General features: G+C 46.1%; 1 protein-coding gene across 4 annotated transcripts in view; it reads right to left on the bottom strand.

The window, feature by feature from the left end:
• Window positions 1-25,691, bottom strand: part of LOC105189613 (glutamate receptor ionotropic, kainate 2) — a 143,155-nt gene that overhangs the window by 82,079 nt on the left and 35,385 nt on the right. For all 4 annotated transcript variants that reach the window (XM_025305343.1, XM_025305344.1, XM_011151838.3 and 1 more), the window contains exon 4: window positions 6,248-6,499. In XM_025305343.1, the coding sequence (XP_025161128.1) occupies window positions 6,248-6,499 (252 nt within the window). The remainder of the gene's footprint in view (window positions 1-6,247; window positions 6,500-25,691) is intronic.

Raw genomic sequence — 25,691 nt, forward strand, 5'->3', positions numbered from 1 at the left:
TCCCTCTTCGCTCCCGCCCCCTGCCAACACTTTCGCGTTCGACGCGAAATAGATTAAAATAGATTAAAAATAGATTCGTACGGTTATAAGGTGAGATCCGTAAGTAATGTTTAACTCGAGCCGCCCGCGCCGTCCCGAGATGAAGCGTCCTTGAAGTACGTACCGGCGGTGCAAGGCGGTTGAGGCGATAGTTCCGAGCGAGCCGGTAAGCCATATATCTCGCCGGTGTATGTGAAATCAGACAGGTTAGCTCGCGCAACCACGATTTCACTAGGTCACAGTTAACGTCGCGCAACTCCGTGCATGCGAGGACTTGGCGTTGATATTACACCGCGCTACGGACACGGATACGGAGCCTCGCTGCGTCTGGGACTATTCACTGTCTACCAGTCGAGTTACGCGGAGCGCGTTTATTGTGCAAAGGGAGGCTTTTGATGCACCGCCTTGATTTCGCCCGTCCCCGCGCTAATGCACGATATCTCTCACGTATGAGCAAGAGAGACGCGATTAAATTCGCGAAGGTAACAGCGGGGAGATTGCGTGAATGAATAATGAACTGCAGGAACGCTCGTGCGAATGCCTCAGCATTCACTCGCGTCAAGTGGAACATGCATTGTCCACCGGTGGAAAAATTGGAATGTCGAAATACCGGAACTGGGGCGATTTTTCGAAAAATCGTTATACTGAAATCCGAGCGGCGAGACAATATCCCGAAGTGCAATTTTCTCGATTGTCTCGAGGACGGATTATTGCTCCGAGAAGAATAAACGCAGAGGTTCATTAACATCTGTCCGTTTGACCACACTCTTCCTGTATTCAAATGAATAGATACGAGAAAAGCTCTCTCGTCATTTTTATTCTCGCTTAATCTTCGAAATTAGACGTTGTAGGAACGCCTCCATGGTCGTTTGAAATGCTTTGGTATTCTCTGTACACGTTCTATGCGAAATTCCATTTCCGCGCGATCGTAGAAGACGCATAGATGTTTGAACTTTTTGGAGAAGAATTGAATTGACATTCCATTGCGTTCTAGAGACATACAGGGAATAACGATTAAGAAAGGCTCTCCGACCGCAATGATCTGTCAACGTGGAAACATTTAAAGAATCTATTTCCATGCTGGAAAATGCATGCAATTTATGATCATGCATAAACTGTCGGTATCAGTAAAATTTTTAAAAAGAAACAAAATAAAACGATATATAAATAGAGAGAGAAATAAAATTTTAGCGCAGAGATATAACATATAATTAGGGACGAAACACGTTTTTATCCTCTTAATATTCGTTTGTAATTTTGTAATTTTTTAATTTATAAGAAAATTGTGTGTCCTTTGTAGCATAATCTTAGCGACATTTACTTAAATTTCTCGATTTTAAAATTTCTTGCGTCTGTTGTTCGCATCGACAACTAAAAGACCATTGTGCGCACAAAAATGTACTTTAAATCTTTGCGCAAGCTAAATTACTAGACAAGGAACGGGAATACATCCATCGCTTGATTAGATGGGATGCAGCGATTCGAGAAACGCGCAAAGTGGATAGTGGTTGTTACTGGTCGGGCAAGTTTCCGCGTCGTCGTCGCGGCAACTTCACGAGACGGAAAACGAGTAAAGTAATCGCGAATCGATACCAGCGGCCCTCTAAACTGCTTGAAAGTTGAAAGAGACCCAATGCCACGCTACCTTCCTAGAATGATCGTGAAACTAGTGGTGGCGTTTGGCCGACAGTTGAGTGAATCAATTTCGTAAACTGCGATGTTCATCCCTATTGAAGATAGCACGGAAATTTCAAATTGACAGAACCAAACAACTTAATCTGAGATAGATGAGATTTTTAAATCTGCATTTTTTTAATAATTTCTACAATATTATTTCTGATAATTATTCGTTAATAAACACAACTCTGATGATCTTGATTTTAACATACAGCCTCAAGATCATTATTTTGAATAATTTTTAAGAAGATTATAGTCACCGGTCTTTGTTTATTAAACATTTATTAATAAAAGCAGTTTTATAAATTAAATGTTTATTTCCAATACCGTATATATTTTAGAAGTAATCACTTAAAGTTTCTGCTATGTATCTTTTTAAATAACTTGCAAAGTTATTTAATTGTCAATACGTATTTAACCTAACCTAACGAAAACTAAAAATATTTTAATAAACACAAACAGTTATAATCTTTAAAAGATATATATTTAGAATAATATTTAAAAGTTTTTAGTTATTAAATATTTCACCTTACTACATTGATGAGTTCATCACATACTAAAATAATAGATCCTGAAAAGATTAATAAAGATCACTACACAAAGTGTTTGTGTGAGTTTTGATGTATTTCAGTAATAAATCGTTTAATAAAAAATCTCGCGTAGGGGTCTTTGCTAATATTTTTAGGATTTATTTTGGTACAAAATAGACTCATCAATTTAATAAAACGAAAGATTTAACGACTAAATATATTTATGAACATAAATATTTTTTAATATTTATCAAAGAAATTAAATCCATATCATGTTTAAATATATCAAACATCGTTATTACTTTTAAGTTTTAACTACTAATAGCTTATAAATAAATGAAAACTGACGGCGAAAACCTTTTTTTTTTACTCAGTTATTCAGAATAATATCCTTGACAACATATATCAAGTTCAAGGTTATCAAAGTTATGTCCGTTAAAACGAATAATTATTTTATTATTAAATTTACGAATTGTATCCACGATCTATACAACTCTTTTGATATAAGAAAAATATAAGTATAACAATTAACTCGCGCATAATTTTATACAAGTGATATGTGTAATTTTATTTTGCACCTGCGCACACCTGCGTATGTGTATTCTTCCGAAAACATTGCATATAAATCCAAAGCATGTTCTCGAGGAAGATACATTCCAATCAAGTCACCTCCGGGTTTGGATATTCCCGCGCGAGTTTGCAGCAGTCGGCATAATCAGATGTGGTTAAGCATTGAGCATCGGGAGCTTTACCGGGTTCCGAAAAGTCGATGTTGAACCGCTCGAACGACATACCGTGTCGCACCACGATGATCTGTTCGATTCTGCAGGGAAGGTGAAATTCCTCGGGACGAAACGTGGCTCGTAACGGCAAACATGCTCGAGACATGTACGATTTCGCCGAGCCAGGTCCCTTACACTTCGCGGGTACATAGCGCGCTGGAATTGAAAGTGGAAGAAACACGAAGATCCCGGAGTCCCGGTAAATCTCTCGAAGAATTCAGTGTCGGCCCTGGAAGAAGGTGGGATGGCGAGGGGGAAGGTGGACGAGTCGGCGGCGGAACCAAGCGGGGTCAGGGGTGTTCTAATCGGCTTGTACGTGTACTTCCGTGCACCCTCACAAATAGCTAAGCTCGTTGAGGAAGGCGGTTAAGCTCGGGAGATGTTTCCATCGAAGGTGGTCAAATTCCAGGAGAATCCCATAGAGACACGGAAATGAAATTATCGGCGCGGGAACAAAGTTGGATAGAAAAACTTGAGGTGTTACACCGCCGGCTCGGTTACGATGTGTCAGCCAGTCGACAGACGAGGTTTTTTCTTTTCACTTTGCCGCTAATGCGACAAAGTTTCGTGCGATCGTGTGACATCGCTTTTAATTGCATTGTGATTGAATGCTTTTATGAGGATTCGAATTATAAGCAATGAGCATGGTTTTGTTATCGATTCGACATATGTATGTCGCGAAGTAAAATACAACATAGGTTGTGATATTTAATGTCAGATGAATCGTAGCACATTAATTTTATCAGATAGAAAGCTAGCAATGTATATATATATATATATAGATGTTTGATAAAATCAATGTGCTACAATTATATATATATATGTTGTCCGCGATCGAAGGAATTTATGACGAATAAATTGATGTAGCTTACGTAACTCATATTGATAATATCTGTTATTCGTCAACAGATAATATATTATATACATGATATCACAGAATTCAATCACGTTACAACATTCTAATTTACAGAAAAATATCTGCCAATATTTCATTCATTTCTGTTAACTATTATCACTATCTATCGACATTTATCAATTATTTCGTCAATGGTATCTCGATATTATTTCATATCAGCTTCTGTTTTATAGCTTATCGCTTCTCCTACACGAAAGAACACGGCCATCTCCTTATTTGACGATACCGCAATTTGACGATTCATCCGGCGGGTAATAAGCTAGCGTGATTTGCATAAGAAAGAAAAAATAAACAAAAGAACATGCCTACGGAAACAAGAAGTCACGCGAAATATCACTGTGGCGCGACTCGGCCAGCTGACGGCGAATTCGGTGATCTCGCAGGAAGTTCACGTGTCGCACGACGGCGCAATACGGTGACGGCTCACGTGCTACGATGATCAGTCACGGGAATATTCGGGCCTCGCGAAACGCACGTTTACGCCTGCGATGCCATTTGCGGAGCTCGTCAGCGCCGCTCCTAATTCAACGTAATCATCCCGGCCCGAGAATCGTACTCGACCGACCATTCGCGCTACCCGCTCGTTATTTCCGTCAAATTGGGAGCGAGGCGCGATTCGAGCGCACAGTCGTTTCACTGAATAATTAGTGCATCTTTGCAGACGCATCTTTGACGTGACGAGTGGTCGCGATAAGCGTTTCGAGAACGTCGATATCACGACTGTTATTTTGGGACCTGCGAAAGCTCACGGGAGCTCACGAGAACTGCGAAGAACGAGGTAGCGATTATGTTAATTAATTTCTGTCAATTTTAAAAGATTTGTATAAATTTATGTAGGATAAGGAAGATAACGTTATGCATTCAAGACCGCCTCTCTGAAGTGTTTCTTCCGTTTTATATTTTCCTCGGCATCTTTAATGGCAGACTTTACAGTGTGAATTTCTCTCTCTCTCTCTCTCTCTCTCTCTCTCCCTCTCTCAACTGAGATTTCCCTATGTATTTCTCCATCGGAAAGACCGGAGCACAGTCCGGAGCAAACGCGTCCTTGCAAAGTCTTCGAACTATTTAAATGGATCCATTAATTAATTAATGCTATGGAACTGACTTACCGAAGCGGAAAGACTTTCTTTTCCGGACAAAGACGGGTTTAAAGCGTCGTTCAATCTGGATTGACTCCACCCCGACGCTGAATCTTACAAATCGTCTATTAATCGAACGAACCCACCGCTAATTACAATCGTTATATCGCTAATTTCTCCCTCATCTATTTGCTTCCTCGATTAGCTGTATAGTTTCATATTACCCGAAAATGTGCGAAAATATAACTCCACACGTGTACCGGTGCGTAAGTGGATCCGTTTAAAACAGATTGCGCGTGTTCAGCGAAACTCGAATTTCACAGAACTCGATCGGAGTGGACTTTGTGCTAGCGAGAATTTCAAACGAGTCTTAAACATCTGAATGTCGTGTTTCACTTACAATGCATACCTGCGATTTCAATTGCAAAAAAATAGCGGAGCTTTGTAAAAAAGTTGTTGCTCAGGAAGAGCGCTCGTTGAACAGCGAGTAATCTTTTCTCTCTCTAATTTGTCTTTGGTCTTTGAAGAGTAAATGCAGCAAATCGCGAGCAGGCAGAATCAAAGGACTACGATATTTTTCTCGCCTCTTGCGTGCTATGAACTGTTTAGTCGATTAAATAGCCACGAGTATGCGCATGTTGGACAATGGGATTATATATTATATATATTATATTATATATATTATATATCATATATTATATATTATATTATATATATTGTGTATTATATTATATAATACTTGATGAGAATATATATTTATTTCCAACGCCCGAAGTAGAAAGTGAGTAGGAAAGACCGCATGCTCTCGGAAAATCTCTAAAGCCATACTTCTTTTCCCCCGTCGCGTTGACAACTGTTAATGCGCGTCTTTTGCGACGGAACGAGAAAATCCTCAGGCATTTATAAATTTACTTTTTTTGCGATCAGCAACGGCGCCATTAACAGCGCCACTACAGCACAATAGCACGCGCTGACAATCGCAAGGAATTTTACCGTGCGTGAAGCAAATTTATAACAAGGCGAATTTTTCTACACGCTAATGAAAGCGTGTCAAGAGTCCCAGCGGGGCTCCGTTCCCGTCCTCCGCTCCTCCGCGTCCTCCTGCGGAAGCGTGACAGCTTTCCGCTTGTCTCGTAAGTGTTCGTTATCGAGATTGCGCGACTCCTCACTTCCTCGGTACTTGGCGAGCTCCCTAGGACGACAATGAAATTCGTCATTGCTTACCGTAGTCGTCTTCGTAGATGATCGCCACATTGGTCCAATTGAGGAACTCCATAACGTCCTGATAAGCGATGTTGAGCAGACTTTGTGCGGGATAGAGGTTGATGCTGAACTCCTTCGCTTCCGCGTCCAGGTCCAGCCTGGCCTCGAGATGTGGGATGTCGAGGGCGTCGCAGATACTGTGAATGTGCTGGCCCAGAATTGGGTCCGATGGCCCGAAGACCGCCTGGACGCCGTATTTGACCTGCTGGCACGCTGCAACAATGAGCGACGAGCATGTTTGAACGTGCAAGTTGCTTTGACATGACGCTTCCTATCCCTTTGTTGTGTGATGCCCTTTAAGTCGAATAAAATTTAAAAAAATTTTAATCTAATTAATTATTAGTAAAATTAAAGCAATTAATAAATATCACACATAAAATATCGCATAAAATTATGTACTCTTATCGCAAATGGACGCTGAATGGTAAAAATACCGAGATCCCTTTTTACTTTTCAGACAATTTTCCATATATCCGGTATATCCATATTTAATAACTTGTTTAATAATAATTTAAATTGCTAAATGGCTCAGTAAATATGTTCATGTAAGTAATTTTCATTTAAATTCAACCTCATATCCGAAGCAGGTTTCCTTTGTTATAATTGGCATAAAATATATGACGAATCTACTTGGGCAGAGAAAGATAAAAATCGCGCGGCATACAAATGAACGCTTAAAAAGTTTTATGCACCGTGTGTGGCTTTCAATTTTAAATGAAATTGCGCGTAGAATTCCGTGCGTTTCCGTTCATACCGTGTCCGCGACAGGAGTAGAATTTTATTATACCAGAGCGCGCGCAACACACATCTAACCGGCTGCAGAATAGGTGGTTTTAATCGAAGTCACGTTTACAGTTACCGCTGTATTACCCTTTCTATCGTACCGCGCGCGACCGCAGAGTGTAATCGTTATCGTGAGTGTCCGGCAGGTAATTAAAGTTGAGTATACAAACGGTTGAATGCACAAACGATAGAGCTAACTCGTAGTTATGCGCGCAATAATAAAATGAAACCAGAACCGCGTTGTTATGACAATATATTAATCAAGAGCACGCCACGAGCATCAATGGCGACTGATAAAGAGTACATAAAGTAAATAAATAAATATGGAAATAAATAAATAAATGAATAAATATATATAAATAAATATATACAGAGAGAGGAATACAGTAATTATTAATTATTTCATCTCTCCTTTTCTCTCTCAAGTGCTTTCCCGCGTGCAACCGAATTACGATTTTCCATAAACGTCCGGAGATCCGGAAATTTTTCTGAAAGATTCAACAGCACTTTTACCTCCAATACCAACTTTACGCTTTCTTTCGAGAAAGCCGTACAAGACAGGTATCTCATATATCAAGGAAGAAAACGTCTTTGAGCGTGACAATATCTCACCGTGCGACGCCTCAAACAAGATTACGCGAGGAACAACAGCTCGGCCGGGGGCAGGCTATTGTTCCTCCCGTGATTGTTACGGCACGGTATTCTTAATTATTCGGAAAAATGTCGCGGGCATTATCGCGGGTATCTTCACCTCCCCTCGATATTCGTCCGCTGCGTTTACATTAAACCGGCGTTTGCTCGCGCAATTAGCGTTTTCCCCGTTCGCTCCCGTTCCGTCGCGGTGCGAGCAGCGGGAGAAGAAGGGAGAAGAAACCGATTAATCCGAAATTACGAGCTCTCCGTACCGGTAGCGCCGTGCCGGCATAATGATCCCGTGTCACGGTCGATAACCTCGGCCAAGAGTCAAGAAGTGCGCCGTGAACTGACGCTAACGCCGTATTAACGCTATACTAAACGTAGGAGCCGAACACGCGTTAGTCCTCGCCTCTCGCGCTGCCCGTCTCTCATGCTCTCTTTCGAGGTTACTGCGCGATAGTATAAGGGCCGGCGGTACGTGCAGAATGACCGGCCGGAGCGTGCTGGGATTATCCTAAGTTATAAGTGTCGCAGCACGTTCGAGCCAGAGAGTAGACAAGGAGTTACTCCGAGGAGCGCCGTTCAGCCTCGCGTTTACGCGAACAAGCCGCGACGCCGCGCGGACGGACATCGATTTTCGAGCGCGCCGCGTTGGAGAGCCGCTCGCGCTCGCTCTTGTGTCTCTCGCCGAGGAACGGCTTTTGTTGGCCGGATCAAGTGTCAGGAATGGTGAATAGCGGTAAACGCGCGAGCGATACCGCGCGCTTCCAAATTGCCCGACGAGCTCTCCACCGCGGAGTGAGTCGCGAGTGGTGACAGCGTGACGATTGTCAGCGGGGGGATTGTCCGCGGAGGGAGCCGCGACGACTGTGGAATCGAGCGAGGAATATGCGCTCGCGGCGAAAATAGAAGTTCACGAGATGAATATCTTCTCGATCTTCCGCCACGCGGCGGAATGATCGCGGGCGACGTGGCCAGGCAAATGATCGCGCGAATTGCGCGATATTTCTCCCGCGCGGAAGCGCAAAGTTACTATGTAACGCGATAGTTGTTTGCGCGCGAGATTCGCGCGTGTAACAGTTACGGCGATCTAGGCGGCGTCCGAAATGTCGGAGCGCTTTATGCCGGTCGGTTAAGCCCCGACCAGTTACCTCCGATTATCACAGGGAACAGTGGAAAAGATCAACGGGAATGGAAGCTGGCGAGTAATGGCTCCTCTCAGCGGGGCGAGGAGATAATGGGCTTTCGAGGTTCCATTATCATTCCGCTCCGGCCGGGCGGCGATATCGTCGTCATTATACACGGATTACAACAATCTCGACGGTTTCGATCTTTATAGCGTAACGTTTCTTGCGGCACGACAACGCGAGCGCGACGATACCGGCGCGATCGGCTGAATGAAATTTCACGCGTATAGCCATGTTGGTAAACAATAGGTTTTACAAATTATTGTTTCGCCGGAATGTGGACCGAACAGCTGCTCGGTCGTGTTACGCGATCAAAGTCACGTGCGTCGTTGCGACTGATCCAATGAATGCAATGTCACCTGTTCACAAGATCGGATTTTCCTGTACAAATGCCTTTGCGGTCGATTTTTATTTTATCGTATTTTATTTTTATCGAATTTTATTTTATCGGCATGCAAAGCCCGCGAACAGCGCGACAGAAGGACGGATTCGCGGGACCCAGAAAGTTGAGCTTCACAATAGCGGCGAAACGCTTTATCTGCGTGTAAATACATTCATTCGCCCATTACGGTGTACCCTCGACATTGACGGAACGCCACGGCATCGATATTTTTCGCGAACATACGGCTTATTGTATTGCGCCAACCTGTCCAGCATTAGATTTGCACAGATTATTAAGCCGCGGGCGAGCACAGAAGTAAATGGCTGAGGTCGAAGTAAACTCGCAGTAGATTCGTGCCGGCGCTCAAAGCACTCGCGGAAAAATCAAGTTGCTTGTAAACGAGTCTCTCGAGAGCAAACGAGGTTTAATTCGTCCACCCTTAATGGGGTGATCGTTAGTCCAGTGCATTTGCTCTCTCTTTCTCTCTCTCTCTCTCTCTCTCTCTCTCTCTCTCTCTCTCTCTCTCTCTCTCTCTCTTTATACATAAAAATATGTTTTCTTCCTTTTTGTCATTACGATGCCACGTCGTCTCTCTGGGGAAACAGCTTTCAGCGGAGTGCGTCTATAATAAATCGAATTTTGTTTGTCATCGGCCCGTTTAGTTTTTTAAATCGCGCGCGTGTGTGCGCGCGAGTGTATCGTTGAGTTTTTTTAAATATTGCCACAATCGATTTCCGTTCGACCCGATATCGCGCACAGGTTCGTTGGTAAGAACGGTCGAACAGCAGAGGAATAAAATGCGCGTCGGGAAATGGGAGCGAGCAACGAGCTTGCGCGAAAAGATTGCAATGGTGAAAACGTAATATAAAGACCGCTGAAATTTCTTGATCGTTTGCGCAGAATAAACGCGCTTGCTCGCTCGCTCGTTCCTCCATACGGGATATCTGTACATGTCGGTACGCTCTCTTGACGGCAAATCCCTCGGCCGTTTTGGGGGAGGGATTTTATCCTTTAATAAAACCCCTTAATAAAAATCTCGTACTTCCCCCTCGTTATTTTATTTTCGGTTCCTTTCAAGAAAACACGGCGTTTCCGGCGAACTCTCTGATAGATCAACCCTTGTTTCCTCTTCAATCGGCAATCTCCTCTGGATTAAACGGCACTTCGATATTCCTTTTTTCTTTTCTTTTCAACATCCGTACAGTCGATTTCCTTTCAACACAGTCATGTCTCGTTGTTGAGAGAGAGAGAGAGAGAGAGAGAGAGAGAGAGAGAGAGAGAGAGAGAGAGAGAGAGAGAGAGAGAGAGAGAGAGAGAGAGAGAGAGAGAGAGAGAGAGAGAGAGAGAGAGAGAGAGAGGAGAGAGAGAGAGAGAGAGAGAGAGAGAGAGAGAGAGAGAGAGAGAGAGAGAGAGAGAGAGAGAGAGAGAGAAGAGAGAGAGAGAGAGAGAGAGAGAGAGAGAGAGAGAGAGAGAGAACGTCGGCTGGAGTGGCGCGATGGGAATGAAGATGAGAGCAGATGGGACAGAAAGCGGAAGGTAAAGAGACGTTAGTGGGCAGTTGAATAGCAAGGAAATAAAGTGCACGAGGCGGAATGGAAGCGAACAACCACTGCGGAAGAGAGGTAGAGCAAATATAATGGTGAATATAACGGTGAAATATAAGAACCCAAGAGGCGGATAAAAAATAATGCGCGACGGTTCGTCAACTCTCTTCTACTAGTACGCGCCTCTATTATAGGGCCTTATAGCGGCCCTCGACGGCTCAACGCTCCACACCCGTAGGATAAATACCGCCTGCAATTTGCACGGGAATATAAATATTTATGATTATGAGCAAGCAGAACCGAATAGTCTCTACATCGCGCAATACTCGCGTTAATATCCGTCGCGGATGTCGCATAAGCGTCGGAGGGGAATCGAGCTTTATCTGCCGGTACACCTTTCATATCGAAGAACAATCACTTTCAAGGCATCGTCGATGTCTTCGTGCGCGCACCGCGGCACGGTAACGGAAATCGATATATTTCAAATCCTCCACAAAGACCGCGAATTTTCGCGGGGACGTTTTCTCCTTAATTCACAGGCGCCTCGTAATTCTCAATGCTGATCGATCGCGCTTTCCTTCTGAATCACCGCTCCACCGCGGACAAACCTGCTTGAAGTTCGCGCGAGATACAATGGCTGAAAAATAACGGGGTGGCTACGAGACACCGTATGCAATCTACCGCGAAACGAATATCGCTTCGATATGCGACCGTTTGGACGGAAATATCGAACTTGTTGCGGCAGATACGTCTCATGCTGGACTTGCCGTTCCGCGCGAGTAGAAAAAAATTTGTTTCTCCATGTATACACAGTTCTGTGCCATTTACAGCGCATGTGCGCGCAGCGCACGAGAATTCCGCGCGCGATGCATCGCGCAATCGGCGGACAATCGGCAAAACGATATATAAGTCCGACATTTTATTGGCTCCAGTGTCCGACATCCTATCAAGGGATATTCGAAGGATATAAACCGCGAGAGATAGAGAAAGCGGAAGTATCAGCGACATTATTTGCCGGCTAACGCCGGGCGGAATCGATCGAGATATTAATCGAAATTTTTACGTGCCCTGGCCGCGCATGCTACTCGTATTTACCGCTCTAGTAATTATTTTTAGCACACACACACACACACACACACACACACACACACACAGGCGAACAATGACGACGCGTCTGCGAAGTGCGTGTGTAACATTGTTATGTTTCGAGATAAAACAAAGAGATAAAATAAAGAGAATGTATATTTACATTTCTGCTAATATTATATAAGAACATTCATCAAAAACGACATATTTTTTTCGCCGGGACCGAGTTACGGATGAGTTCGCCGCAGAGCGATAAATTTCCGGCGAAATAAAGCACCCTGCGCGGGGTCTGCCTGCCATGAAACGGATATCTTTACTACTTTCGAGATAGTTGACAATAATTCCAGAGATTTTTGTCTTCAGAGAGAGAAACGGGAGACATGCGCGCTCTTAATGAACAGCTGTTAATAACAGTTGCACACTGCAGAAATGTGCACCTTCGTCGTGAAGAATCTTCTTCGAAAACAGATTCCATGAAATTAGATCTGACAATTAGATTTCAGGTATAATAATATCCTTGATATTCTTGCCTTGGGTCGTGTAAAGAATCCGAGATGAGGAGAGAATATACATTCTCGTCGGGAAATAATTGGAGGGAATTTTCCGACGGCTGCGCGCGATCCAATCAAAGCTATATTTGCGTATGCGAGACTTGTCTATGTAATTAATTATCTCTCGAATGCAGTATAAATATAGCGGCCGTTTCGCATCGATCGTTGCATTTGTTATCCGGCGTGAGACGAGGTGAATTCAATTTATTCAGATCGAGACGAGTCGCCGCGGAGTTTCGGAATTTTATTCGTCGCTGATCTTCCACGGCAGGCTTTCCTCTCGCTGATGAGGGCAAAAAATTCGTGTAACGGAGATTTCGCGGAGCAAACACAATTTCGCATTCGTCCGAATTTGCGCCGCGGCGGGAGACTGACTATCTTCCAGTCTCGGAAAATCCAGTCCTGTGATAATCTCGTGCGCGTCCTCAATTCGATTATGCGAAATACAAATGCAAATACATTTTGTCGGCCGCTACGCTGTTTGCGCCTTTAACATTGTTGTAGGTACGCCCGTGATTGTGTGTGTTAAATAGCCACTCGTTGTGCACGTTGAAAATCGTATTCGCGCTGTAATCGAAGATGGTAAATCATTCATAATTATAATACGACACGCGGACACGTTCGCGCGTTCTCCAGTCCGTCGCGCGAGTTCCAACCGCAGCGCGATGAATTGTTACACGCGAAATTGCTCTCTCGGCGACGCGCCTCCTCCTCCCTCCCCCCCCCGACTCACTCCTTCGAAGTGGCCGCCGGTTTCCCGCTCGAACTGATCGAATCGACTTATTTCCCCGCGGTTTCTCCCGAGCATTAGTTGCGTTTCCGAGTGTTGCACCTTGCAACTTCGCTTTGCCCGACGCTTCATTACCGAAGTCTAACTTAACTGTCTCACCGGCAGTCGATCGGCCCGCCTAAAGTCCCGGCGACTGGTCGGGAGACTATGCATAGTCGGAGCTGTGCATTCGCTGTCCACCGTTCACTTTGATAATTACATCATCGCCCAGCAAGAGGCTTTAAAGCGCCGATTGAGTAGCGCTCCATCGATTCTCGAGCGCCGGTGAATTCGCCGGCGAATCGAACGAAGCGCGCGTGTTCGGCGAGCGATTTCGATGCAACAAAAATCCAATTTGTCGACTCGGCGGTCAGCCCAGTAAATATGTTATCCGGCCCTTTTTTTTCATCTGGTGAAACCAGATGAAAGTGACGCGTGTCGCGACGCGCAACACCATGACTGTCCCCCATTTAATCCCTTAACTTTCGGAGATATTCGTCCCATCGCTCGCGCGAATTCGCGCGAAAATCGTTCAACCTCGATGAGCTCGGAGCGTTTTATCCGTAGCGCCCAAGCCGTAGATCGCTTCAGAATGGAATTCTAAGTTACACTCGTAATGGGCAGACGGTTTCGGCACCACTACACGGGAAGACACGCCGGCGCATCCTATTTCAAGGACGCAGTCTCTGTTCTTAGGTAGTGGTAAATTGGAAAGGCGAGATCGATAGCAGCGAGGAAGCCAGCAGCAGCAGCAGCAGCAGCAGCAGCAGCAGGAGAAGAAGGAGGATGGTGCGTATTTTCGCGGAGGAGAATCGGCGGGCGGGTGGACGAGCGGAAAGAGGGAGGCCAGGAGGTCGCGCGGAGCAGACCAGGCGAGACGGGACGCCCGAAAGCGTGGCGGGATAATAAGAAGAGTCGAAACGAATGGAGGCGAGCCAGCCAATCGTATCTGAATTTGTTTACGAGGACAGTCCGCTGTCGAAAAAGTTTCTGTGGCTGACGTCGACGTCGTCCATGAGAAAAATACGAAAGTTAATCCCTTTAACGGAGGTGCCCGAGTCAGAGACAGCTCGATGTCTTCCAGCGAGCCTCGAGACGATGAGGATAGCCCTCTCGTTCGCCTATATATTTCCTCCTCCCTACCCCCTCTCTCGCTCTCTCTCTCTCTCTCTCTCTCTCACCCTCATGAAAGCTCCACGAGGATCAATCATATTTCGAGAGGACGCTCGAAGGTGGTTAGATCCGTTCGGCCTCCTCTACAAGCCGGATCGTCCGGAGACGCGAGTTCTCCGAAGATCGGTTCTATTTCGGATAAGCCCGAGCGCACGTCCGCGAGCGGCCTCGGAGATGAGATCTGCGCTGAATCCGCGCGATCAAGGTTAACGTCTGTCCGGGCGGGCACAAAGACCCGCGAGGAGATTCGTACCTCCTCGCCGAGGTTCCGGACAATAAATCGGAGGGGTCGTCGGAGCGCCGTCGCACGGTGCACAATGGTCCTGGAAGAAGATTCGGCCGCTCATTCTCGTGCCTCGCGCTCCTTTTCCCGGCCTCGAGGAGAGCCATTCTGCGATGCTCAATTCTACTCGCGCGCGGCTGCCGCCGTCGTCGCCCCGTTACCGTGGGCCGACCAAAAACCGTCGGTCGAAATTGTCGCGAAAGACTTTAATACGTTATGAGCTTGGCCGCCGGCCACCGGAGTTATCTTCTCTTTCTCGCTCGCCGTGCCAATGTCGCAGTGATGAATTTCACCGACAAAGCGACTCTACCGTTAACTGGAACGGCGCGGTACTTCGGCGCCCTACTTGATTTCGCAGGGACCGAGCGAGATAAGGCGGCTGCGTTTAAATCAATGGCGCGCGAGCGCCGGAGATAAAGCCCGACGCAGACGCGGTGCTGGCGTAAAAGTGGAAAAAAGATCATTACGCGCGATCATTATGCCGCTTTTTGCGGCGCGGCTACGAGTTTCGCCGGTCCGAATATCGCGCGCCGCCGGCCGCGCCGCTGCCGCCGTCGCTATGCAATCAGTTTGATTAGCAATCTTACGCGGAACGACTCGGCGGCGCGAGGCTGTGTGCGAAATCGTGTGCGTTAATAAATGCGCCGGTTAAATACCATAGTCGTAGAAATCAGCGATGAGAGTTTTTAGGCACGAGAAACGTCTCATTTGTACACTTTGCTTGCCCTACGGGGATGATCTTCTTGTCACTGCCGCAGCGAGAATATCGTCGTGATCCTCATGATGAAACGCTCCTCGGAACAAGCAATTGCGATAAAATATGCGATATGTGTGCGTCATTTGTGTTTCAGGCGCGTCGGGCGCGTCTGGCTGAACAGTCGCCTCGAAAACAGCTCTCCGTCCTCTCTAATCCATTTCTTTCTTGCTGAAGTTATGTCTTACTGTTTGAGAAATATTAAGGCAACGGCTGCAGGCCCGGACGAGAAATTGCGAAGGGTGGCGCTGAATTATTACGGGGCACTGCGCCGTGAAAATGTGAACAGCCGGACTTAGGCTCATAATTATTCCGCGCTCGTAAAAAGGTCTTGCCGGGTCATTGCCAAAGCATTCTCACGGGACACCGTAGATTTAAGCCGCTGTAAAGGAAAGTGTCCCCGGTTCCTCTTGCCAAGAAGGGGCCTGCAAGGGACCTTCGTGATATATCGATATCGATGTACTCACTTGGGGACGATAATCGTAATGTCGGATTTTTCGCCTTCTTTTTTCTCCTCTTCAGGAGAAACAAAAGCCCCGCTCCATCGAAAGTATATTATCGCGGCGCTTCGTTACGCTGCGCCGTAAATCTCTCACGTTCGGCGCGGCTGTTGGCGCGCGTTACCGTTTTATTCTAAATTGAGTGCCATTAATATATCACGCGCGTCTCACATCTCCGTTTTCTCGCTGGAGCGAATCGTCTCGCCGAATCACAGCGGTCGTAATTCCCACGCGAGCCACCATCGCGAGTCGGCACGACTTTCTTTACGCCGCGCGGCACGTTTGCCTACAAATTTCGACGGACGTCGGCCGGACGATCGAGTTACATATTCGACTTCGGTAATTGTTGCCCGACCAACGACAGTTCGTCAGAAGAATTATTCCGAGACGAACACGTCTGGCTCGCGCGAATTTATTTATTCGAGCACCCATAAAGTACTCGAGAGCGTGATATATAGCAGGCAAGAGCTTTTGCAGCGACTTATGACACATCCCCGCCCCTCTACGTCGCGCAGTTACTGAACTTTAGTTTGCCGGCGAGTAACGCTGGGAGGCGAATTATTTTACCAGGCCGGCGCATCGCATAACAAGTAGCCTTATTGGCCGCGGCTCCGCTCTTTTATATTCCTTTAGGTTATCGTATGTACCAGCTGGAACCTTAACAACCGCGTGTTAGGCGTCCCCGTAAAAGGAACACCATGCTAATTGACTTTGCAACTTTTCGCGGCGGGAGCGGCCCTCCGGTAACTTCCAACTTCGTCCGCGCCGAGATGCAGACATTTCTGCCCCTCGCACCGGCGAGTCTCCGACGGGATCAGGAAGCGTGGCTCATTAAAATTTCAAAGTACCACCACCGGCATCACGTTCGGTATGGCGACGTGGCACGGGCCCTGGGCTCGTCCTTGCTTTCATCCCCCGTCAATTTGCCAGTTGTTACTCAGCCATTAATTGGCGGTAATCATGGCGCCTCGGGGAAAAATTACTCAGCCTCAGCTGCAACTGAGGGAACTTTGGCTGTATTTAGGCGAAGCCAAGCGAGACGAGATGAGGTGAGGTGAGGTGAGGTGAGGTGAGGTGAGGTGAAACATTGTCGACGTGTATCTTTATCCTTAGATAATATTCATTACGCTCGGCGACTTCATCGTAAGGGCACTATTCATTTGCAAGTACAATCAGTTTCTCTCTTTCTCTCTCACTGCGCGAGATGAAGTAACGATTGTGATCGAAGTTCGGAACTGACGAACTTTTGAGGCGATGTCGCCATTGTTTGACTTGTCTCAACTTTTTATCTATATGTGAAAACGCTCATCCATCGAATTTTCCCCGAGTGCGATTGACTTTTCGAGAAAGTTTCGCCCTGAGTGGAAATATGAATGATCGAACGTATCGAACGGCGAGAGCCTGTAACACGTACGTAAGTGTGCGGAATGTCTCGAAGAGACATGGCAAAAACTCGCGCACGCATTTGCAAGTAATGGTACTCGAAATCGCTAATGCAACAGGTGGCCATGTAAACGAGCCATCACACGATTTATATTTAGTAGCAAAGATTCCAAAGTGAACCTTACATTCAAAATCCAAAATTTTACAAACTCGCCATCAGCATGCCATCAGCGGGCTTCCCTGAAAGTATTTTCCCTGAAAGTCTACGCGTAAGATCAGGTGAGAAATTCTCGAGCAGAATATTAGAATTTCACGAGAACATGAAAGATTCGCATGCTATTAGACGATGAAGTTCAAGCGTAAATGACAGACGAGAATTCGCTCGGCGAGAATTTGCCGAAACGAAGATCGGTCGCCTCGATGCAGCGTCGTGTTTGTATTCCGCTAATGCTATTAACGTGTGAAGCGAGATGTATTTTAGAAACGTATCTCACGCGGGTCTCCGACTGTCCGCTTTGTATCACGCGGCCGGCGAATATTTTGTATTATCAGCAACAAACGATTCAGCACAGTAGCGGCAAAGCCGCAGCCGCCCGCGGGCGGTACAATGTATGTATCCTGGCGTAAGGATGTCCGGCGCTTGTTGGCCCTCTTTTCAGTCCGCTTAACGAGGAGTCGAGCACCGGTCCATCCTTTGATGTTCGTAATTCTCCCGACGGATCCCAGGCCATCAGCTTCGTTCAATCAGAGTAATTGCGCGTTAAATCTCTTTGCCCGCCATTGAATCAATTTTGCACCATCCAAGCACCTTCGTATATCCCTGTCGCTGCAGTGTTTCTCTGTAACTTGCTTCCCTAGCGCGCTGAATGCCATTCGATTAGTCAGCTGACGAAAACGAAAAATCTCGTCGTTAACTCGCCGCTAAATCGGCCGAAAGGCCCCCGAGATAGATCGCGGTCCGGGAGTCTATTCTCATTAGAATCAGTTTCTCAGCAGAAACTCATTGACCAAAATTGCATTGACGACGTTGCATCGAGACGACCAATCTTCGTTCCGGCAAATCCTCGCTGAGCGAATTTCTCGTCTGTCACATACGCTGAATTTCTTCCTCGACCTTCACTTCTAATAACGTGCGAATCTCTCGTGTTCTCGTGAAATTCTAATACTTTGCTCGAAAATTTCTCGCCAGATCTTGCGCGTAGATTTTTTACGGAGACCACACGACATCGCAACGCATGATTATAACACCTCGTGCGCCTCGTGAATATCGTCATTCTCTCGCGGCACAGCACGACTCCCCCCCGGCAAGATCATGCGAAGCGTGCCATTAGCAACGGTCGATTGTGCAAAAGAGAAGGAAAAAGAAATGTTTGCACGGCGAAGATTGAATATTCCTCAAGTGGCTGAGAGTGCTATTTTCTTCTCCCATCACGCTGCAGTGCGTATATAAGATTACCAAGTTTCTCCGTATCGAAGAGAAATTGAGGGAGCTCGCACTATGAGAGCCGTGCATAATGATATTACTGACTTAAGTGAATGCAAACTGACGTCCGTGAGCTTTTAAATCCCCCGGCAGTGCGCGCATGCGGTCGCGCTTTTAAGGCTCGGCGGGGTATTTCATCCCGTGGCGAAAAAAATTTCCTCGGCGAATTCTCAACTAAATTTGCCAGGTACGACGAGCCGGGCACGGCCAGAGGGGTTGAGAGAGAGAGAGAGAGACGTGTATTTCTCTCATATACCGTATTCCGCACGTTTGCGTGCGGCCGCATGTACAACCGTACATCGACTCAAGGCGTCTGCTCCGTTTCTGTCGATATTGGTTTCGCGTGGTGTATCGCGCCGGTTTGCGCTTCCTTCCGTCTGGTCTGCTCTCTATTTTGCCAACTCGTTCTCCCCTCTCCCTCTCTCTCTGCCTTTTCCCGCCTTTCAGTCTTCCCCAACCTCCGTCCCGCAGCAGCCTGTTTCCGCGCAGCGCGCTTTCTCCCGACTCGCGGTATTTTCGCGTCGGGGTGAAACCGACTAGTGAGAAGGATGCGCAATGAAAGAGATGGAGAGAAATGAAATTTAAAGAAGCGTCGACAAAGCGATTTCTGCTTCTTCTTGTCTGGCGATTTCTTTTCCCCACCGTCACCGGGACTGTGGTTTTGATAACGTCTCGGCGGGTCAACATCGAATGTGTTTCTCGGACTGTGAACGCTCGCTTTGTGCCACGGAGAAAGAGAACGGCGATCATGATCGTGCGGTATCGCGAGATTGTAACAATCTCAAGTAGACGTAACGGAGCGAGTTAACTGAAGCAAAAATACGAAATATTCGCGTAAGACGTTCAATAATTAGCGTTACTGCTTAGAATGATTTGGAATATAACTGGGTGTCCTACAAGCGACTGCATGCACACACACACACACACACACACATACACGATACATAGGATGTATTCAATTCACTTCATCAAAATTGTTTACACGGAAACAGACTCAATAACGAGTAAAATCGGAACTCGAGATTGACAAGCGCGACAGTATTTTTCAGGCAACGATGAGCGCACCGTAGATCAAAGAAATGGATGAGAGATCTCCCGCGAGAGGCAGTAGTTGCACAATCGCTGGTTTGAGTAGCGAGACGCCGGTTTCAGATAGACGCATCGCCGATAGAAGCGTGGCGGAAAACCCAGATTAAGACTGAAATATGGCCCTAAGCCTTTTATTCTGCTGTTGGTATTATACCTCCCCCCTTCCCCGGGATTTATTTACAAGCGAGGCAAATCCGCCTGTGTGGTAGCAAGAAAAATTTGAAGCTAAATCGATAAACATATCTTCCAGTGTCGTATCCGCAAGGATTTGCGACGGCTTATGAAACAAAAAAGGGAGAGAGAGAGAGAGAGAGAGAGAGAGAGAGAGAGAGAGGGAGAGAAGCGGCGGGAGAAAAAATATCGCAACGAGGGACTCGATGCGACGAGATGCACGCGAGGTAACGCAACGGACAATATTGCTCGGAAATGAATTTTCCCCCCCCGACTCTCGTCGCTGGTGGAATAATCGGAAACGCGGCAAAATCGCACTTTGAATTGATCCCACATCGTGGGCGCGCGCGTGCGCGTGCATTCGATGCGCGCCGGATGCATCTTCGTATAACTCGGTCGATTATTCGACCGACACAAACGTGCGCGGTCCTCCCGCCACGCGCAAACTTGAAATTGTTGAGCAAGCAGCGGCGTCCGCGATAGAGAGCGTCGCGCTGACGGTGAAGAGCTAAACTACGCTCAGAGGATTAAATTGAAAGTCAAATCCGCCGCGTTTGTCGCAGCGACTATTATTTGGATATTTCACGCCGGCATATTCGACGTTTACTGCAACGCACAAAAGACGTCGGCGGACAATAGTCGTCGGTGCCCTTTTAAGGTTAAGATTCTACGCGTGACAAATGACTTTTACGCTCGACAGCACCGACGACGTCCTTGCCCGAGAACGTGTCTGTCTAGATCTGCTCTACATTCCGCTTGTCTTCCCTCGCACTTCCCTCGATCAGGTGGACTTGATGCCACGCTTGTCTGCGAATCTCTTATCGCGAAATATAATCTCTTGTCACCTTGTTGTATGTACCTACACCTTGCTCACGAGACGGTTTAGACACAGTAAAGTAAGATGCTTATAAAATTGTCACAACTGAGAGCTACTTGTGGCGCGCTTGCGCAGTAATTAATGACAGGAGACGAAATGACAGCATATGAGGAGGCATCCGACTTCACAATTACTCCCTGTTTTTTCCTGTCTCTCCCCGTCTCTCTCTCTCTCTCTCTCTCTCTCTCTCTCTCTCGCTCTCTCGCTCTCTCCCTGTCTCTCCCTGTCTCTCCCTGTCTCTCCCTGTGTCTCCCTGTGTCTCCCTGTCTCTCCCTCTCTCTCTCTCTCTCTCTCTCTCTTTCTCTCTTTCTCTCTCTCTTTCCCCCTGTCTCTCTCTCTCTCTCTCTCTCTCTCTCTCTCTCTCTCTCTCTCTCATTCTTTCTTTCTCTTCACCTGCTTCGATATATTCAAAATCGAGGTTTCACGCATCTTTTTTAAAAAAGATCTCCGGATACAAAAACTGAGAGTCTAGAGACTCTCATCTATCAGGGAAGGATATAATAAATAAGTAGAATATAATAAATATATTTGCCAGATAAGAATATAATAAAAAAAATATAAAAAATTACATCGTATATTGTCACTGTCAGAATAATAGCTCACAATCGTGATAATGTGGTGCGCTGCTTATTTTATCGCGTCCAAATCGCTTCATCACCATGTGCATACTTTGATGCATCTGTTCCGTATTATCATGGTCTTTTTGACTAGCACAGTCAAGAACAACAAGAGTCACGAAGCAATATTTCGTATCCGTTTATTCACCGGTGCTTGTCCGTGATTGCTGCTCTCGTTGGGAATTGTTTCATTTTTCGCTGACTTGTGCCGCTTTCGATCGACTCCGCTTCGCTTGCGTTATTGTCCGATCGACTTCCGTCTTCTTCTAACGAACAAGGGGGAGAATTCCGCCTCAATATCGCATCTTACCAATTTATTTGCACGACCAGTTGCTCGATTTGTGCGAGCAGCGCGACCAGTAATTTCCACGATGATTCCAATTATTTCCAGACATGAAAATTCTTTCAGCAGGCTTGAGTCGTGAGCGCACCTTGAATATGCACCTAATCACGACCGAGAAACCTTCGCGTCGAGGATCGGAGATCGAGAGCACTACCCCGTTATGAAGATGCGGTGCTTGTAAGCGGAATCGGGAGCATCCTCTCTACAAGAGGAACCCTCGAACACGCGACATGACGTAGCGCTAACGCCGAGGGTCTGTTCTGTTGTCCGACGACAATTTCGGAAACGTTGTGTTTATGCGCGGGCCGATCCGTGAAATTTGCACCGAACACGGAAGACGTATACGTTGACGAGCACAGTATCGATTTCTTCCTCGTAAACATTTCAACGGGAATACTCGCAGATTATGTAAGAAGCTGGAAAAGAATCCGGCAAACAGAGCTACAGAGATGTGACTCGGCAACGGAGCGTTCGAATTAATTAATCGAACAGGGATTGGACGGAATAAGCGGATTAAACGAACGGAGTGAAAACGAAACAGACGGAGTGAAAAGGCCGAGTGTCGAAAATCAAGTTCATTAACGAAATAATGAAATTATATTAAAGCGGGAGAATTCACACGAGGAGAATTATTTTAACGCCATTCAGGTCATTTTGATTCCGCCGCCCGTTTTACAACTATTTATTTTATGTATGGGTTACTCGCCAGCCTTGCATAATACAACCATCGCCGCGCGCGGTTCATCTGCGCAACCTTCGGCAAGCGATAACTGCTGAAAGTAAGGCCGCACTACCGAGAGGGCCGGGGAGAGAAACGCGGCACGTAATGCATGTAAAGAGCTCGACGCGAATGGGTCTATAGGCTGTTACTGACTTGTCGCGTCGCCTTGACACGAGATCGTTTGTATAAACGCAGGCGCATAAAGGGTCGAGCGTGTAAACGAGCGCGGTGTGAAGACGACGGCGAGCAAGACTGAAGCTGGCGCGACCGTTGCTTCCGCAAATCCGGCGTTATCTGCGCGGGAATATGGTTCTTTAGATTTTTACGGTTATACCCGTACGTGCTGGAGCTGGTTATCGGACTTCCCGCGCGATGTATCGACACGCGCAGATGATGCGCGGCGATCCCGCGGGGAGCCGTATTTTCCGACCGTCAGAGGATAGATATACTTTCCGTTAACACGGGCAATTTTGCAAGTTTTCCGGCGTTGAGATTTCCTGATGGCAGGAAAAACGATCCTGGCGAATCGTCCGTGTGAATTGACAGCTCTTTGACAGTCCGTGTCTCGACTCGGCGAGAATCGAAGTGTAACTCGACCGCGATCGCGATGCTCGCTGCACTCGATACCCGGATAATAGAAGTTTCACGTGAGACTTGCACCGGTATAAAAATATAGCTGGAATTAGCTCGGCCGAGTGGCGAATTCCGTTGTCGTTTTTACATCACACGGACGGCAGGAAGTTAAAAGCGCTCTGCTCATCGGAGCACGTAACCGCTCGGGATAATAAATTCGAGAGTTTTGCGCTGCCGCGAACGGTCATCAAACGGGTTCATGAGAAGTCGCTGCGAAAGAACCCTCGATGGCGAGACATCGAGCGAACTGTGACGAGCAGTGACATGGACTGGTTTTGAAGTGGCTTCCTACTCCAGTTCACAGTACCTATACGTTCGATCGATCCATGTTGCCATTCCGTGGCACAGGTTCGCCAATGCCACTGCGGCGACTGACGAAAGTTCCTCCGGTCGTATGCAATTGAAAGTATACACGTATATTACAATATTGCAGCGGAGTTGCCGTCGCATGCCTTGATTTACTGCTATTAACAAACTAACATATGCTTGTGCGCACGTATGTGTATGTGTGTGAGTGAACAATCGCCAGTCGGAACTTACGGCCAACTGTCACACGATGCGCAAAAATTTCGATTAAAGTTCGGTAATGTAGATAAACTGCCTCTTCGTCGACGTTTGTCTTACTGGATTTTAAATTTATCGCATTATTTAGCGTGCAAATCGAAGAAAATTCACACACACATGTAACTATATAAAGTGCAGGAGGTAGTTTCGCCAATTTTTGAGATATCGCAAAACCTCCCTTCCTCTAGGATACAAAGGATTTGAAGAGAGGTGCAAGCGAGGGTACAAGCGATTCTCTTTCGAAAGGCGTTGGTCGTTTTGCGATATCTCAAAAATTGGCGAAAGTACCTCTTGGACGTTTTCTGAAGATCCTGTACTTCCGGTTCCTTTGAGGTACAAACGATTTGAAGGGAGGTACAAACGGGTACGAAATGATTCTCTTTCGAATGGCGTTGGCCGTTTTGCGATATCTTGTACTTACTTGCTGGCTATTTTCCCCCTTCCCTTATCTTTTTATCCTTCGAGGTACAAACGAAACAAAAAGTGGTACAAACGAAATACGATCGAATCGTATTGCGAATTTTTTTTTATCATGTTGCTTACCAGGTTCATATCGGTTAAATATTACTTGTCTCGGAAATGCGATATTGCTTCAAAATGAAGTTGATATTTTTTTCATATACATGCGGAAGTACATGCAACACACGTAAATAAAGTTTTCGCTTAAGAGATCATAAAACTTTATTACACGTCTTGTCTGGCTCTTGTATTACCAATAATGCGAATTTCGCGCCAGCATATAAAATAATCCGAAATAATATTTTAGATAAAAGTTGCTCACAGCCGTGTATCTCATACACAGGTCGGAGATCGAATCACAAAAATCTCCGGCAGTATACGAGTAATGTAAAATGGAAATGGAAATGTATGTATAAGTTACGAGTTACGTTGAGTGAATTTGAAGGGATCGGATTCCATAAATTCGCAATATGCACGTCATACGTATGAAAGGCGAGAGCAACAAAGACGAGCGCTATCCAAATATCGCGTCCGCAGCATCGAGGAAACCTTCTCGACTTTATATGGTACGTATGTGTATATTGTTAGGATAAGTATTATAAGTATTATAAAATTCCGTTCAATGCGACTTACGACGTTTAAAGTGCAAAGGCAAAAATTCTGACACGTCGTTTGAAAACCGCACAAATATCTCATTCAAAAGTCGAACGCGTTTGACGTCTCATTTTTGTTAAACATCAAGAGCGCGCGTGCATTTCGTTTATTGAAACGAATCGCATCACAAAACGCACCATGAACGAAAGCAAAGATGGAAAACGGCGAAGAGAACTAAAATCCCTGTATTAATATTTACCTGAAAGTGGAAGTTAATCTCTTTTTGTCGAATTGTTATAAATTTATAAGAATTTACATAACTTGGCCGTAATATGCATGAACGCTGCTCAAACACGACTATTTGTCATCGGATTAGCATCCTGTAAAATCCATTTCCGAGAAATAAAGCAGCCTGGTCCGCTTCGGTGCGACCTAATGCAAAATTAACCATGACGTAAATCCGGATAACCGTCAGGAGGAACGTAAATAAAAAAAGAAGAAAGTCTACTCGACCGATTCTCTCACGGGATTAATTATAAGCACTGCGCTGCGGCGAAAACAGCGCGCGCGACTAATGGATTACTTAGACTCACTGTTGTGTTTCACCGTGAATCTTGAATATAAGCCATTTTCGCGAGGATACAAATAAGAGAGCCGCTGTTCCGTAGTATTTGCATAATCAGCGCTAGGAATTATTATTTGCAGTGTGCACACTTGACATGTCACGCATATGCATATGAAGACATTCAATGTGACGGTCGTCGCTTAGTTAGAGAAAGAAGGAAAAAATGTCAGACTCGAAATATTTTGGTAGGACTTGGAC

Source organism: Harpegnathos saltator, unplaced genomic scaffold, assembly GCF_003227715.2.
Source record: "Harpegnathos saltator strain DR-91 unplaced genomic scaffold, Hsal_v8.6 scaffold694, whole genome shotgun sequence".
NCBI lineage: Eukaryota > Metazoa > Arthropoda > Insecta > Hymenoptera > Formicidae > Harpegnathos > Harpegnathos saltator.